This window comes from Euleptes europaea, chromosome 9 (assembly GCF_029931775.1).
Source record: "Euleptes europaea isolate rEulEur1 chromosome 9, rEulEur1.hap1, whole genome shotgun sequence".
Lineage (NCBI taxonomy): Eukaryota > Metazoa > Chordata > Lepidosauria > Squamata > Sphaerodactylidae > Euleptes > Euleptes europaea.
The window spans coordinates 84,063,055-84,079,276 of NC_079320.1; the positions used below are offsets into that span (position 1 = coordinate 84,063,055).

General features: G+C 44.0%; 1 protein-coding gene across 1 annotated transcript in view; it reads left to right on the plus strand.

Annotated features, from left to right (window-relative positions):
• The window catches only part of PROM1 (prominin 1), a 120,007-nt gene that overhangs the window by 84,413 nt on the left and 19,372 nt on the right, over window positions 1–16,222 (plus strand). Inside the window, exons 13-20 of the mRNA XM_056855288.1 lie at window positions 617–740; window positions 1,914–2,017; window positions 3,080–3,164; window positions 8,208–8,354; window positions 10,115–10,186; window positions 12,075–12,167; window positions 13,351–13,368; window positions 14,346–14,399. Coding sequence (XP_056711266.1) covers window positions 617–740; window positions 1,914–2,017; window positions 3,080–3,164; window positions 8,208–8,354; window positions 10,115–10,186; window positions 12,075–12,167; window positions 13,351–13,368; window positions 14,346–14,399 — 697 coding nt within the window. The remainder of the gene's footprint in view (window positions 1–616; window positions 741–1,913; window positions 2,018–3,079; window positions 3,165–8,207; window positions 8,355–10,114; window positions 10,187–12,074; window positions 12,168–13,350; window positions 13,369–14,345; window positions 14,400–16,222) is intronic.

A 16,222-nucleotide genomic window follows, 5' to 3' on the forward strand; every position in this document is an offset into this window, starting at 1 on the left:
AAGGGCTAGAGTCTTACATTTTTAAATGAAAGCAAGGAAATCAGAGAACTTGATAGGCAGATTGCTATAGTGTTATATCAATATAATGCTATTCAGTTGCTGATTTCAAAATGGAGGAGAGGCCTCCTTGACAACCAAGCCTCTCCAGGATCCTGCCTGTTCATCATTTTCCAGTTACGGGGGCGGGCTTTGCTGCCTCTGATGCCGGTTGCAGGGAAAAGCCTCCAGCAGGGATGATGTCAGCCTGGTAAGTCTGGGCCAGTTCAGTCCTGTCCCTTTTACAGTGTAAAAGGCCATGGGTGGTGTCCAGATTAGAGTCCACCGCTCATGTGGAGGAGTGGGGAATCCAACCCAGTTCACCATATTAGAGTCAGTCGGTCTTAACCACTAAACCACGCTGGCTCCCAGACTTATAAATCAGCTTGATGTGGTGTTTGGAAGCACCGTCTATTTTTCATTTTCACTTGTTGGGGTTAGTATAATAGCTGCTTTGCTTGCAATGCAAATGCTATTCTTAAACTGGTTTTCTTTAAGTGCTTGTATTTCTCCATGTCCTGGTAGTTGTATTTCAGTTTGCCAGTCTCTCAAGCAGCTCTGTTTGTTTGATGTCCTTCAGGGGCGTGGGCTTCAGCTTCCTCTTCTCCTGGGCTCTGATGCTGATAGTAGTGGTCACTTTCGTTGCTGGGGGAAATGTGGAGAAGCTGGTCTGCGAGCCCTTTGAAGACAAGGTGTTATTCCAGGTAAGGTCCTCCAGAGCATTAAGTGATCTGCCACAAAAAGAACACCATCCATACCTGATTCTAAGATTGACCTACACAGAATCATGGAATCATAGAGTTGGAAGGGACAACCAGGGTCATCTAGTCCAACCCTCTGCATAATGCAGGAAATTCACAACTACCTCCCCCCCACACACACACAGTGACCCCTACTCCATGCTCAGAAGATGGCCAAGATGCCCTCCCTCTCATCATCTGCTTAAGGTAAAAGAATCAGCATTGCTGACAGATGGCCATCTAACCTCTTCTTAAAAACCGCCATGGAAGGAGAGCTTACCACCTTCCTCAGTGGAACAGGTTTCCACGGAACTACTCTAGCTGTTAGAAAATTTTTCCTAATGTCTTGACAGAAACTCTTTTGATTTAATTTCAACCCATTGGTTCTGGTCCAATCTTCTGGGGCAACAGAAAACAACTTGGCACCATCCTCTATATAACAGCCCTTCAAATACTTGAAGATGGTTATCATATCCCCTCTCAGTCTTCTCCTCTTCACGCTAAACATACCCAGCTCCTTCAACCTTCCCTCATAGGACTTGGTCTCCAGACCCCTCACCATCTTTGTTGCCCTCCTCTGGACATGTTCCAGCTTCTCTACATCTTGCTTTAATTGCGGTGCCCAAAACTGAACACATTACTCTAGGTGAGGTCTAACCAGAGTAAAGCGATACCATCACTTCACGTGATCTGGACTCTATACTTCTGTTGATACAGCCCAAGATCGCATTTGCCTTTTTAGCTACCACATCACACTGCTGACTCACATTCAGTGTTTGGTAACAAAGATGGTGAGGAGTCTGGAGACCAGGTCCTATGAGGAAAGGTTGAAGGAGCTGAGTATGTTTAGCCTGAAGAGGAGAAGACTGTTGGTGAGAATCAAGTCTAAGATAGCAGATCCCTTTGTTTCCCTGTCCACTTTCTGGAATAGGAAGTTGTCATGAATTTATTGGATCTTGCATTTTTAGCAGAGTTGGACTTCCAACAGATATCCAGGTAATTAAAATCTCCGATGACCATCATGTCCCATCTATTTGAGAACTTTGTAATCTGGTCTAGATTTTTGTGTGTAATTGAAGCTCCCAAATTTGAAATGCAGGGAAAGTTTAAATCATGTTCTACATTCTTTTGTTCCAGATCCTGGACACTCCCTACTTGCTGAATTGGCACTGGAAACACTATCTTTCTGGCGTAGTTTTTAAAAATCCAAATATTAACTTGACGTTTGAAAAAGTTTACAGGTAATTTCAGGTTTTTGTCCTGTAATTATGTTTGCTTTGACCGTTTCCACAGTTTTGTGTTTGAGGCGCTGCAGTAGCAGCGGGAGAATGGCATCCGGGTCCCCCCGCCAGTGTCTGTGCCACCCAGGACAATGTAAGTGGCATGGGCGCCAGCCGCCGTGCCACTTACACTGGCACAGCCCCTTCCTGGCCTCCAAAGGACTTTCATCCTTTCAGGTCAGGAATGGGCTGTTAATCTTGGGACTTCAGCCATGGCTAGAAATTTTACTGAGAATCCATAATTGCTCATTTTAACTCTTTGCTTGTTTTGAAATCATAGCAATTTCAAATGTCATCCTAAATATTGTAACCCTTATTGTAAAGATAATAACTCTTGGAGTCCAATGGCTTTGGAGAATAAACACATTCAATACCTGTCAATATTATAGATGGTTCAAGTTCTAACAACGTGGCAGTCTTTATTTTAACTGAGTGTTTTCTTGGAGGAAGAAAAGCAACATTAGTTGTCATCCTAAAGGGCCAAGTTGATACTAGCTTTGTTAGCAAAAGCTATGTGCGGGTTTCTGTTTCAGAATATTTGACAGAAGAAGGAGGGAAGCTGTAGAATCTCTGCTGTTTATGTATAACCCTTCCTTCTGGGGTGCCGCATCTGGGTCCCTTTGGTATTCAGCCTTACTAATTGGGGACACATTTTGTTCTGCAGGTGAACTTATTTCATTCATTGCAGAATTAATTGACGACAGCTTTCACACATAGCTCTGTTGCTATTATTTTGAGAAATACATGAATTAGTCTCTTTAGCTGCTATCCAGGGAACTCCTGGATGTGTCCAGTAAAAATTTGACCTTTTCAATGGCAATCTCAGTTCCTGTGCTGAATCACAAACTGCTTGGGATGCTCGTCTGTCTTTCAAAGGAGGTGGCATTGGAAGCTGCGGCTGAAGAAATATGTGGGTGTTGTTATTCCTGAGAAATGGATCTCGACATCTGGTATCTTAAACTCTGTCTTGCTTTTTAGTGACAAATGGTTCCCTAATGATATGTCCTTTACACGTTTCTGTAGTGACTGCAAAGAAAACAAAGGGATTTACACCTCACTACGCCTAGAAAACCTCTTTGATATCTATGAATTTTTGAATGTGAGCATGGTAAGTTGATTTAGCCTGTAGCTGCAACTGTGTTTTGCGCAGCATTTTTTATTTGGCTTTTGACAGATAAACCAGTGAAAATATGATGCTTGTATGTCAATTGAACAGACGAACTGTCATTTTCTGCAATTAATTATAACATGAATTTTTGGCTGGTAGAGAGGTGTTACTGTAGCAATGATTCCTCATGATAATCACTGACTCCATCTGAAAGCTCAATAAAATACACTTCACATCTTGTCGTGCTCAGGCAGGAGTGTAGCATGCAGGCAGTAACCAGGCCGGAGGCTTGGCCTCTGGTTTCAACAACAGCAATGGGAGTACTGAGTTGACCAGAGCCTGACGCAGACTTTTCTCTTCCTGTGGACTGGGCTAGACTAAGGTAATTAGCAGGTAAAGGAGTCGAGGCACTTACCAGCACAACCTCCTTGTTTATCAGATCAGATGTCAGCTTGCCCGCCGGGGTGAACTGAGATGGCTTCAGTTGCTTGGAGCTTCTGTTTGTGTCTCTCAGTCAGTGGCCTTCAACATGTGTTGAACCCACAAGAACTCTGACAATCTGCCTGGCCTTTTATCAGCCTAGCAGTTCCAGCCTCTTCCACTCCTCCCTGATTAGGCTTAATTGTCTTCTTTCTCTCTCTCAAGGCCCACCTGGCATTTTGCCTTCTTTCCCTTAATTGAAGCTGGGCCCTGATTCTCTGCTTTTCAGCCAGCTTGGGAGAATTTGCAGGCGAGGAGTCCTGCTCTTCTTGCTGTTCTGTTTGCTGCCAGAATGAGCAGCCCTCATCCCCTGTCATGGGTCTTGGTGGCTCTGATGCCTGTTCCTGCTGTTCCAGTGTGGTCCTTGGAGGAACGGGCCCTGGTTCCCACTCCTCCTCTTCCTCAGAGGAGGAGGGCAGCTCTGGTTGGCCTACGACACATCTTCAGATTTATTTTAAGGCAGGCTAAGGAGATAGGAAGGAAAAGCTATGCAAGGCACAATTATTATTAACTGAGAGGGGAAATCATAGAACATTTCCAATGCAAAATTGAGCTGCTGGTTCAGTTATGCCCACCAACTTAAACTGGGGACCCTGACTCTTTCTCCAGGCCCACCGTGGCCCTATCCTTTAGAGAAGAGCGCTACTTGCTTAACTGTATAATCTGATCAGTAATTGGAAACTGTTTTTTAAATGTTTAAGGCTTATTTATTGTAATATCATGGTTTTATTGTACTGTATTGTATTGTTTTTAGGATGTTAGCTGCCCTGAGCCCAGCCTCAGCCGGGAAAGAGGGCGGGATATAAATCAAAATAAATCATCTTTATGTGAGTGGGGAGAGTAGGCTGGCGGTTTTCATCTAGGATGCTTCCCTTCCTTCAGGCACTCCCCAAATTCAGTACCCTTTAGCAGTGGCACTCTTCAATGATGACCATACAGACCTGGCAATAAACTAACTAAGGTTGATTCAACCTATTTACAAATACCCTTGACTGTAATTTTTAACAGATACAATTGACCAGCATCGGTGAGTGCCCAAAACCTGGCAGCTGTTTTCCCTTTGTATTCGTAAAACATAGATGGTAATCTCTTGCAACAAAAATCAGCAAAGGTGTCTTTGTGGTACTTTGAAGGCTAACATATTTAGGGGGGCATCAGCTCTTGTGGCCCTGAGCCCATTTTGTCAATAGGAGGGGGAGGGGGAGGGAAAGGGGGGGGGCTCAAAAGACCATGAAACAGGAGATGCAGGAGAAGATCTGTAAACCAAAATGTATATAGCATAAGAACAATGACCTGTCCACAGCCTTCACGCTGAAATGTCGACAAGCCCAGAGGGGATTTTGTGACTGTTTATTAATGGAGATATATGGGTTGATACTGATATTTGCTTTTCGCTTTGGGGAGATGTGTATATGCACACATGTACAGTAAGATCCTACAAAATAGACAAATAGATGCGTACAAAATCTGTCTGTGAATTTTCAAACATCCTCATAGTTTTACTGGGAAGTTCCATTATTCACATGCATATACCATTATTCCCCAGATTTTGGCCATTCATCATCATAATTAATAATAGCCGTCAAGTAGCAATCAATTTACGGAGACCCCTCATGGGGTTTTCAAGGTGAGAGATGATCAGAGGTGATTTGCCATTGCCTGCCTCTGCATAGCAATCCTGGACTTCCTTGGTGGTCTCCCATCCAAGTCCTAACCAGGGCTGACTCTGCTTAGCTTCTGAGAGCTGACGAGATCAGGCTAGCCTGGGCCATTCAGATCAGGGTGTGATATGAGCAGAGGTGGTTTGCCATTGCTTGCCTCTGTATATCGACCCTGGACTTCCTTGGTGGTCTCCCATCCAAGTACCAACCAGGGCTGACCCTGCTTAGCTTCCAAGCTTTGCAATCTTGGGCGAAGTGTGTGGAATGGGGGAGCGCTGTACCATAGCATATATTTTTTTTAAAACACCTCAAAGCACGTGACACACTTATCTACTGAACAGGCAGAAAGATGATAAACTACATCTAACATGGGATAGAACATATATTTGTTCAATAGGGAGGCACCCATTCATTGACAGGAAGGCCTTCTGTGGGTCAAGTTCTGATTCATCCTTTGCAGAGGTGGATGTGGGGAAGGGTTGATTTGGGTGTCCTGGTGGATTATTGCCCAGTTTCCAGCAGACCATCTAGGGACTGCTGGTTGCTTAGGACCTTTGCCCAATGCTGGACCAGATAGACCTTGTTCAGATCCAGCAAGGTGTTTTCTAAGCAAGAGGGAACCCTTAGAATCACTTAACATGGGTTCATTCTGTTTAAACAATTACACACTTGTGCTTCTTTGTAGATTTAAAATGATCAGCAATGAGTATGGATTCTAACTTTTCGTAATTAGACTCTAAATACTGAAGGTGTATAAATCAACAATCTAATCAATATGTTTTGGCCATACACATTCTGTGCCCCCCTTAATGGAGCAGGATGGGGGGCAGGTTGGTTAGTCATCTCCTGAGATGGAAACAGGTGGCTGCCCAGTGTTTGGGGGAAGGGTCACAGGCAAGGCATTGGGTCCGCCTGTTCAGGGGAGTCCATTGGTGAATCTGCAGCTCAGGTTGCTGGTGGCCGACAGAAAATCCTCCAAACTGCGTGATGGGACCCAGCAGAAGAGTGACTTTCAACACCAAAACAACAGCCAAGGAGCTATATGACGACCCCCCTCCCTCCTAGCTCCCAGTAATCAGTTTTTGTGTTGAGGAAGAAAGAGGGATCGCTTACTTGCTGTTTGCCAGAATGTTTTATGTGGAGATTATTTTTATCCTTCTTAGTCCCTTTTAGGAGCCCCATGGCGCAGAGTGGTAAGCTGCACTATTGCAGTCCAAACTCTGTTCACGACCTGAGTTTGATCCCAACAGAAGTTGGTTTCAGGTAGCCAGCTCAAGGTTGACTCAGCCTTCCATCCTTCCGAGGTCGGTGAAATGAGTACCCAGCTTGCTGGGGGTAAAGGGAAGATGACTGCGGAAGGCACTGGCAAACCACCCCGTACACAAAGTCTGCCTAGGAAACGTCGGGATGTGACATCACCCCATGGGCCAGGAATGACCCGGTGCTTGCACAGGGAACCTTTACCTAGTCCCTTTTATCTTATTTTACCTCTGAATGAGAAATGAAACACCAGAGGCTTCTTAAAGTTAACAAAGGAAATAGAGAAATTTATTAACCAGTATTCAAAAGATGTATTTTGAGGGAAAACTATTGAAGGGAAAGCATAAAACCAGGTATACATATTTACAAGATTCACTTCAGAGAAAGCTTAGTTTGTATTTGGCTTAGGTGTTACACAAGTTACATTCCTTAAGTTTTTTTTGTTGTTGTTCACAAACTTAGTTCTGTTCTGCAGAACTCCTATCGATGTTGTTACACAGACTCTGCTGCCTAGCTATCAGGGAAGGAAGAGACCGTTCAATCTCTACTCCCCAGAGAAATGCAGAAGTATGGAGATTTACCTAAAACTCTCTTCCCATTCTCACTAAGATAAACCCCCCTCAGTGGCAGTTATATGTAAAACAATACCCTGTATCTGGAATAGCTCCTTCCCAGAGACTAATCCCTCTTTGTGACCCGAGAAAGGGCTCTTTTCCTCCCAATCTCAATCCTGTCACTCCACAGGTTATGTGTTTCACTAGCTTAGGCCAGAATAAACCCCCCTCAGGTTCTCATAGTCGTTCACAACGTCTTCACACGCAGGTTACCAATTGTAGAATCCTCGCTTTCTGTCAGAACTCAGAGAGTGAGCCCCTTGGCTCCACACACTCCTTGTCTATCAGCTTCTGCTGAAGATCAACCCTTCGTCCGTCACAAGCACCCTCTAAATTAACCTCGGTATGTGACCAATTTATAGGCCCAAAGCCTGCATCACATTTACATCAGTGAACTTTAGATCTATGCATGCAGTAGAATGCAATAGCAAACCCTGATGTGATAGAACAAACACTTCACGCTGTATACGGAGAGAATTTTGTATCGTACAAAGGGTGCTTCCAAGATCAGAACTTAAGCCCTGAGAAATGCGCCTTCTACCCTTATGTCTTTTAAAATTTTGTAAATCCAGGCACGTGAAGAGCTCTGGTGAGCCTGAAAACTTGCACAATGCTTTATGTTAATGTGGTTGGTCATAAGGAAAAAGTATTACACACATTTTGTTTTTAGATTTTCTGTGGACCAATATGGCTCAACAACTTTTTGTATTTTCTGGAGAGGATTGTACTTTTTTTTTTGAAGCATCCTTGCATAAAAAAGCATCCCAGCAAGTAGAAAACTAGCATAGTAGGAATCCCATCCCAGCCTTTGTGTTCTTGTTTTCTTCTTGCACAAAGTATCATTATGTAGGGGAGTATTTTAAAATGGTACAGTCCCCTCTGTCACTACGTTTTGCTGTGGACCTGTACTACTAGAGCAGTTGACAAGATGCTTGAGCAGCTTGCCATTACAGATATTTGGATTCTGGGATGTGTAAGGATTTGGTGAGAATTATTTCTGGCTATTTTCCCCCCTCTGTGTTCTTTAGTATGCAGAAGAAGTATCACTGAAAATCAAGCAAATTAATATCAATCTGAGCAATATTGTTTTGCTGGATGAAACAGGAAAGGAGAACCTATTGGATTTCAGTGTCTCAGGAATAAATGAGATAAACTTCGCAGCGTATCTGTCGGAGGTAAGATAACTTCTTTTCTCAAGTTGCTTAGGGAGAGAGTTTTGACACTAAAAACAGTTCAAAATGTTCACAGTGGACGTTTCTGTTTTAATTTAAACAAGAGACTACATTCCTGTACATAAACATGTAGCAAAGCAGTTCTTTTTTGGTGACATAGCTGTCAATCTGTCTTCCTGTGTGTCTAGCACATGTTTATCCTCTCTTTCCTTTGCGAAGCTCAGGGTGACAAACACAGTTCCCCCTTTATCATTTTATCCTCACAACAGCTTTGTGAAGTAGCTTTGGCTGAGAGACTCTGGCCCAAACTCAGCCAAATGAGCTTGGGAGAGGGGGCAGATTTCAAGCCAGGTATCCCAAATCCTCTAATGTGTGATGAAGTATGAGATGGCAATTATTTTACATTGTATTGTGAAACTCCTGGGGAGCCGACAATCTGTCCTGGCAGGCAAAAAACCAACAAAAGGAAAGGTGTGAGAGAAAAGGGTGTGAGCAAATGTGGCTGTGAGCCACATAAATGTGGGTGTGAGCAAAAGTGGCTTGATTACATTTTGGAACAAGAATTAAGTGGTAAAATCAGAGGCTTAATGGAAATGTGAGATTTGAGAGAGGGGAAGAAGAAGAAGAGTTAGTTTTTATATGCCGACTTTCTCTACCACTTAAGGGAGACTCAAACCGGCTTACAGTCGCCTTCCCTTCCCCTCCCCACAACAGACACCCTGTGAGGTGGGTGGGGCTGAGAGAGTGTGACTGGCCCAAGGTCACCCAGCTGGCTTCGTGTGTAGGAGTGGAGAAACAAATCCAGTTCACCAGATTAGCCTCCACTGCTCATGTGGAGGAGTGGGGAATCAAACCCGGTTCTCCAGATCAGAATCCACCACTCCAAACCACTGCTCTTAACCACTACACCATGCTGGCACTGTGTAAATGTTCCAGTCAAAAAGGGCAGCAAGAGAAGGCTGGACAGAGTTGCTGAAGAGATCTTCAGGGAGCATCCGTGAATGAATGTGAAATATGTTTGCCTTCAAAAGGTTTAAAGGAAGTTACTGTGGGCTCTTGATGCCTGCTTATAACCTCAGCAAGGTGAGTTCTGTATCCTAGGGTAGGACTTGGAGGGTCTTCCCATCCATTTGTGCACAGTTGACTGATGGGCATCTGTTGAGGGGCCTAGATCAGGAGTTTGGCCCTGTGCTCTGGAGTGGGAAGCCAGAAGCATTTGTTCACTACCAACAAATTTGATCATTTCAAGTCATGTAGTGGTTGAGAGCAGTGGACTGGGTTCGATTTTTCAGCTCTTCCACATGAAACCTGCTGGGTGACCTTGGGCTAGTCACAGTTCTCTCCTACCTCTCTCAGCCCTACCTACCTCACAAGTTGTCTGTTGTGGGGAGGGGAAGAGAAGGAGATTGTAAGCTGCTATGAGACTCCTTAAAGGTAGAGAAAAGTGGTGTATAAAAGCCAACTCTTCTTCCTGAGGGGTGCCAGTGAGCCTTCTATTGAGGGCAGCTAATTTTGCTGTGTTTCTGTGATGGGGATGACTGAATGGCTTGATCCAGACATGCACCGGAATTAGCTACACTTTGAAGTCACCCGCTGTGACTCTGCAGGAGTGGCGGTCTAGGTGGGTTTCCTTTCAGTGACTTCAGCTGTGCCTCCAACTTTAATTCAGAATAAGAGGGGCCCTAACTATCAGAAGTCTGGGTAATACAGCCTCTGAATACACATTACCTTTAACCACATTACCTTTTCTGTCTTGTGTGCAGATCAACAAGAGTGTTACCAAAGTGGATCTCTTGTCATTTGCTAATGACTTGGAAGCAAGCGCAGACCAGTTGGTGAGTCCCGATGAACTGAAATGGAGCAAGGACTCTTTGTATGATGTGACAGGACTTTCTTATTACTGTGGAACAGTCCACCAAAACATTCTCCATTGTTGATACACTGTTGGAAAGTGATGTTGTCTTATTCACGCTTACCTGGTGTGTTCTGGCTTCTTCCCTGAAAGGAGGAGGTTTTGTAATAAGATATTATGTGTTGGATCTAGTGAAAATGTCCGTGAGAGGGGTCAGCAGAGCAGATCTGTCTTCTTCCCAGTGAGGATGCAGAAATCTCTGCCTCCTCCTCCTTCCAGGGGAGGTAGCTGGAGGAAAGGGAAGGGAGGAAGATCCATTCTGCTAATTCTTCTGCGAGCTCTTCTACTGTATCCAACCCATATATGATGCCCCATGAGCTAGTGAAGTAAGGAACCTATCATGTTCTAACTGAACGTTGGGGCAGTTTAAACAAATTTCTATCATTAAAACAGCTACTGACAGATGTAAATGGCCTCACATCAAAAGACAAAATATTCAGTGGATTCATATGCCATAAAGGTATATAACCACAATTATTAAAATGGGTGTTGGATACCATAGAGAATGAACAAATGAATTCAAACACAGCAGGCCACTATTTCTGACCACATGGGGTAAGTTACTATTTTGATAGCCTTTAACAGGGATGCTTCCTGGTGAACTTTTATTTATTTATTTATAGTCATCCTTTCTCACTGAGACACAAGGCAGGTTACACACTGTTAAGTCAATGCAATCTATTGAATGAGCGATATAATTAGCAATGAAATAGGCCTTGGATCAGAAAGCATATAGTATTACACATGATGCAATAAACAGTTCAGAAAAAGATTGTTACATAATTGTCAAAGAGGTGAGCACAGGATAATAAATACAGCAAACCGGTAATACATACTAAACGGTGGTATGGTTTACAGTCCCATTTCCGTATCTGCAGCACAGAGTTCGGTGGAAGAGATGTCTTGGGCCAAGCACCCCCCCCCCAACAATCCTAGCTGCCAGGGATGTTTATTAAGGGGAAGGTCACTCCCACAAGGACTGAGGACACAGCCTCTTTAGGGCAGCCCATGGGCCAAGAACACTCTTTGATGGCAACTTCACATAAAGCTGATAACGTCTTGAGAGCCAGCATGGTGTGATGGTTAAGAGTGGCAGACTCTAATCTGGAGAACTGGGTTCGATTCCACACTCCTCCCCCGAAGCCTGCTGGGTGACCTTGGGCTAGTCACAGTTCTCTCTGAACTCTCTCAGCCCCACAAACCTCACAAGTTGGCTGTTGTGGGAGGGAAGGGAAGGTGCTTGTAAGCCGCTTTGAGACTCCTCATTGTAGAGAAAAGCGGGGTATAAAAAACAGCTCTTCTTTTTCTTCTTGGAGAGAAAAACCCCCACTAGCTTCAAACAGACTTTCTGCTTATCAGTAAAGGAACAATTTATTTTGTATTTCCCAATCTTTGTGTCCCTCCCCCCCCCCCCAGAGGAAGTAGTTTTATTTCAAATTTGTTTGGACAAATGATCAATTCTTGTAAGCCGTGTGCTCAAGTGCCTAGCCTTCCTTCTCTTCATGTGTGCAGCTGTGTCAAGACCTCAGCTGGGGGCGCCATTGCATCTCCCTCAGCAGTGGCAAAAGAAATTGTCGTTAGCCTAAAATAAAAGTTTGTCCCAGCATCAGAATGCAGACTGGGTGTTTCCACTACTTTGCTCTGCATTGCAAAGAACAGCAAGATTACTTAAGTGAGCATATGAGAAATACTTCTACATAGAAACCTACAGATAGCAAAAGGCATTAATCTCTCTCCCCCCCCCGTCTTTCATGTGCTACCACTCCGTGGTTGGAAAAGGAGATATCAGTTATAATTATTTATATTTGCAGCCCAAAGGAGCATTAGAAAATGCCTTGAAAGGGCATGCAAACAATATCCGGATGATACATAACCAGCAGGTTATTCCATTGGAGCAAGCGATGGTAAGAGCCTTATATTTGTTACACTGGCATAGGGTTGGAAAAGGTAATTCTACAAACAAGAAAACAATTTGGGATATCTGCCAAGACTTTGTCGCTGTATATATAGATTCTAAGAGCAAAGTGGTGGTCTAGAACAGGGGTCCCCAACCATTTTGAGCCTGTGAGCACCTTTGGAATTGGTGGTTGCAGCCATAAAGTGGCTACCCTTTTCTGTGGTAGCAGCTGCTGCCAAAGCAATGTTTTTAAAAATCTGCATAGCCATTCATATCTGCAGTAGCCCATCAGAAGCCTTGCTAAGCAAAAACCCATCCGGCCCACGGCTGGCTTGTGGGCCGGATAAGAGCTCTCAAGGGGCTGGATCTGGCACCCCTAGTATAGATGGTTCTCTCTTCCCCACTTGAATTTCATCACAACCCCGTGAAGCAGGTTAGGCTGAGAGCAGTAAGCTTTCGTGGTTTTGAACATGGGTTTCCACACAGTCCTAGTCATACAGTGTAAACACTATGCCATGCTGATCCCAAGAACTTCTTGAAAACGGGACCGGTCCTACTCTGGTTTTAGTTCTGCTTCAGAGACAATTATAACTGAAATGACAGGACATCAGTGTCTTAACTGACATCTAAACATGAAGGTAAGGATTGCCAGAGGTTACATCCCTCGTCCTTTGCTAGCCTAAATTATAGGATAATTTCCCAAGATGGTAGAAGAACAGCAAGAGAGATTTTGAGGAAGTGTTTTTAATATCAGTTTTCTGTCTACTGAGAGAGCTGCTCCAAAGCAAGAAGATGTCAGATAACTGCAGTCAGCCTAGTTACAAAGACTCTCCTTTAAACTGCACTTTAGATGACAACTTTTCCAGACATATTTTAATAATTTTTGCTTGGATATTGCTCCTTCACCCATGACAGAGCTGTCAATATGAAGTGACGTAATGTTGAATGGTGGCCAGGGGAGGGGGAGAGCGGCACTTGCATTTGGTATCTTGCTACACGGATAGTTTCCACCCCCTCTCCTTTTTGCTTCTTACTAATAACAATGCATTTACCTGTTCTAAACAACCTCCTTTCTGAAAAGCAAAACCATTTTGTGCCTTTATTTTGGTTGCTTGTCTGCTTTTCCTTCCATGCCCTCTCCTAATTAACTCTTAATCATTCTCAATCTTCTTTTTCCAAAAACTGTGAAGAAATATGTTAGAGCTAGGGTAAGTGCTTTTCCTTTCTTACTCTGCAAGCAAGTACTTGAGTTATACTCCCGTTTGGTCGACTCTCTTACGTTCAATAATATGCTTTCATCAGTCATATTAGAATGCACAGTGTCCTCTCTGTATATGGCAGTTCCCAGAGTAATATTAGCCAAAAAGACACGAAGGAGCTTGCAGTCTAAATCTGAGGCAACAAATGGAAGGTAGAGTCCAAGGCAGCAGGATAAATTCCTACCAGGACATACTTGGGGTCTGTTTGAACTGGGGATAGGATCAGGGTTTGAGGGTGGACCCTTTTTTGATGACTCCCATTTAGTCTCCTGTTCTTTAAAGGAAAATCTTCTTGGGGTGATTGCAAAATTTGCATTAGAAACATGCAGAGATTTCATTCTGGTCATGGCTTGAAGGTAGTTGGAAATGTTTTGCAGCTGTTACCATCTCTCTATGCAAAACTAGTTGCTGTCCCCTGAAAAGAGCTGCCCCCCCCCCACAAAAACCAGCAGCCCTGTTTTGAGTTGGTAGGGATATGAGCCTCCAGGTGGAACCTGGGGATCCCCTGCATCTCCAGACTACGAAGATCAGCTCCCCTGGAGAAAATGGATCTTTTGGAGAGTGGACTTTATGGCATTGTGCCCCACTGAGGTCTCTGTTCTCCCCAGGCTCCATCTCCAAATCTCCAGGAGTTTCCCAACCTGGATCTGGCAACCCAATTGGTGGCCAGTGGGGACCTGGTTACTACTTGGTGAGATCCCAGAAACCTGTTCCACTAATGGTGTCACCTTCCCCTGACTTAAGAGGCAAGTCAGAGAAGGCGCCTTTGCCTGAGGAAGCTGCCACCATCAGTGGAAGAGATCCGTGGGCTCCAGCTCATTGAAATTGACATTGCCAGACTCTCTTCCTCTTAACTAGTTTATGGATAAAGTTCCAGCTCCAAAGGACCATGTGATATAATTTTTCTTTTCTCTTTTTTAATTCAGAGCACTTTAAACCAGAGCATTAGGTTACTGCAAAAGACATCATCTGAACTTTCCGTAAGTTTTTTTTTGTTTGTTTATTGCTTTTGGGTTGTTTTTAACCCCTTCTGATAGTATGACACTTAATGTAAGAATTTTCCGTTTTGCTTTGTGAATGCAGGGTTTTGCACTCTAGGAATGCTAGAAATTAAACTAACCATTCAAGTAGTCTGCTCACAAGAGAATTTAGTTTCTTCTAACTCTAAGCAGCAGAGATGAGCCGATAAAGTAATTTGTAGGCTAATGAAAGAGAGAAGAGAGAGAGTGTTGGCCCAGTCATATATGCAATAGGGAGTCTTTTCCCTCCCTCCACCATGATATATTTGAACAAGGGGGTTTCTTGGAGCAAGAGGAAGCACAGCCCCGTTTTAGGGAGTTCAGGAATAGCCATGCTTTGAGAAGAGCTGAGAAGCAGCCATTACAGAAAGCAGAGATTATACTCTTACATCACCTGATGACTTGGCAGATGAAGAAGGTAACTGGGATGATTTCAGTCTGAACTGCAGACTGGAACTGATAAGACAAATTTGCCTATCTTTTTAAACATCACAGAGGTAAGTGAAGGGACAGAAGGCTGCATTTAATCCTGTTTGCTTTTCCTATGCTCAGATGCTATAGTATTGTATAATGTTACGCTGTACAACTGTTTGGGTTTTGTGTGTGTGTGTATCCATTGTATGCTGCGGTATTAAAGAAGCAGATCTCTCTTTCTGAAATTGGTGTCACCTGGTCTTTGCAGCTGCAAAAAGCCTCATGCTTGAGCTCATGCTTACCAAGGTATAAAAGAGAAGGAGGGAGTTCCTGCATTGTAGAGAATATCTCTAGTTAGCAAGGTTTAAAGACTTTTCCTTCACTGAGGCAAGGAGGGCATTTTGATACTTTTTAAGAGAGTCTGGTTGCAATTTAATCCAAGGCTGGCTGGTGGCAGCAGAGGGGAAACCTCAGTGGAACAGGCTTCCTTGGGAGGTGGTAAGCTCTCCTTCCCTGGAGATTTTTAAGAAGAGGTTAGATGGCCATCTGTCAGCAATGCTGATTCTATGACCTTAAGCAGATCATGAGAGGGAGGGCATCTTGGCCATCTTCTGGGCACAGAGTAGGGGTCACGGGGTGTGTGGGGGGAAGTAGTTGTGAATTTCCTGCATTGTGCAGGGGGTTGGACTAGATGACCCTGGTGGTCCCTTCCAACTCTGGTGTTCCCTTCCAATGATTCTATGAAACTCCAGCATTGGAGAGAATGAGTGGCTATGCTGTAAAAGACGGCTCCTTGTTGAAGTCTAGCAGCTTAAGACCAGGGCCAGCCAAATAAATCCCTCATTGTCCAGGGTTAGAACAAAGAGCACATTTTACCATACCCCATGGGTACCTGTCCTGATACCCATTTTCTGGGCAGGATTGTATGTTAATTTTGCTCTTTTTGGTAAAGGATGCAAAAGGTAGCCTGTTTGACTGAAACATACCTGAACAAGAGATTAAAAGAGGAGAGGCACATAGGACAGATTATGAACTTCCTTTCGGCATGTTCCTTAGGCATCTATGTCTGTCCCTTTCTGGTAAAAGACTGTGGACAGTTCAGACTACAGGTAGAATGCCCCTTATCCAGACACCCCATATTCGGACTGATCCGAAAACCAGACCCTTCAAGCCAACATGCAGGTAGATCCTGCTTTCAATGTTTCCTCTCACTTAAAAAAATAAATACAGTGTACACTGCATCGTAGGTGGAGACTGAAAGCCTGCCGTTGTAAGTTAGTTTGTTGTTTCTCTTGTTTAACAGCTAATACAGGTATTCTGGCGAGACATAGAATCATAGAGTTGGAAGGGACCACCAGGGTCATCTAGCC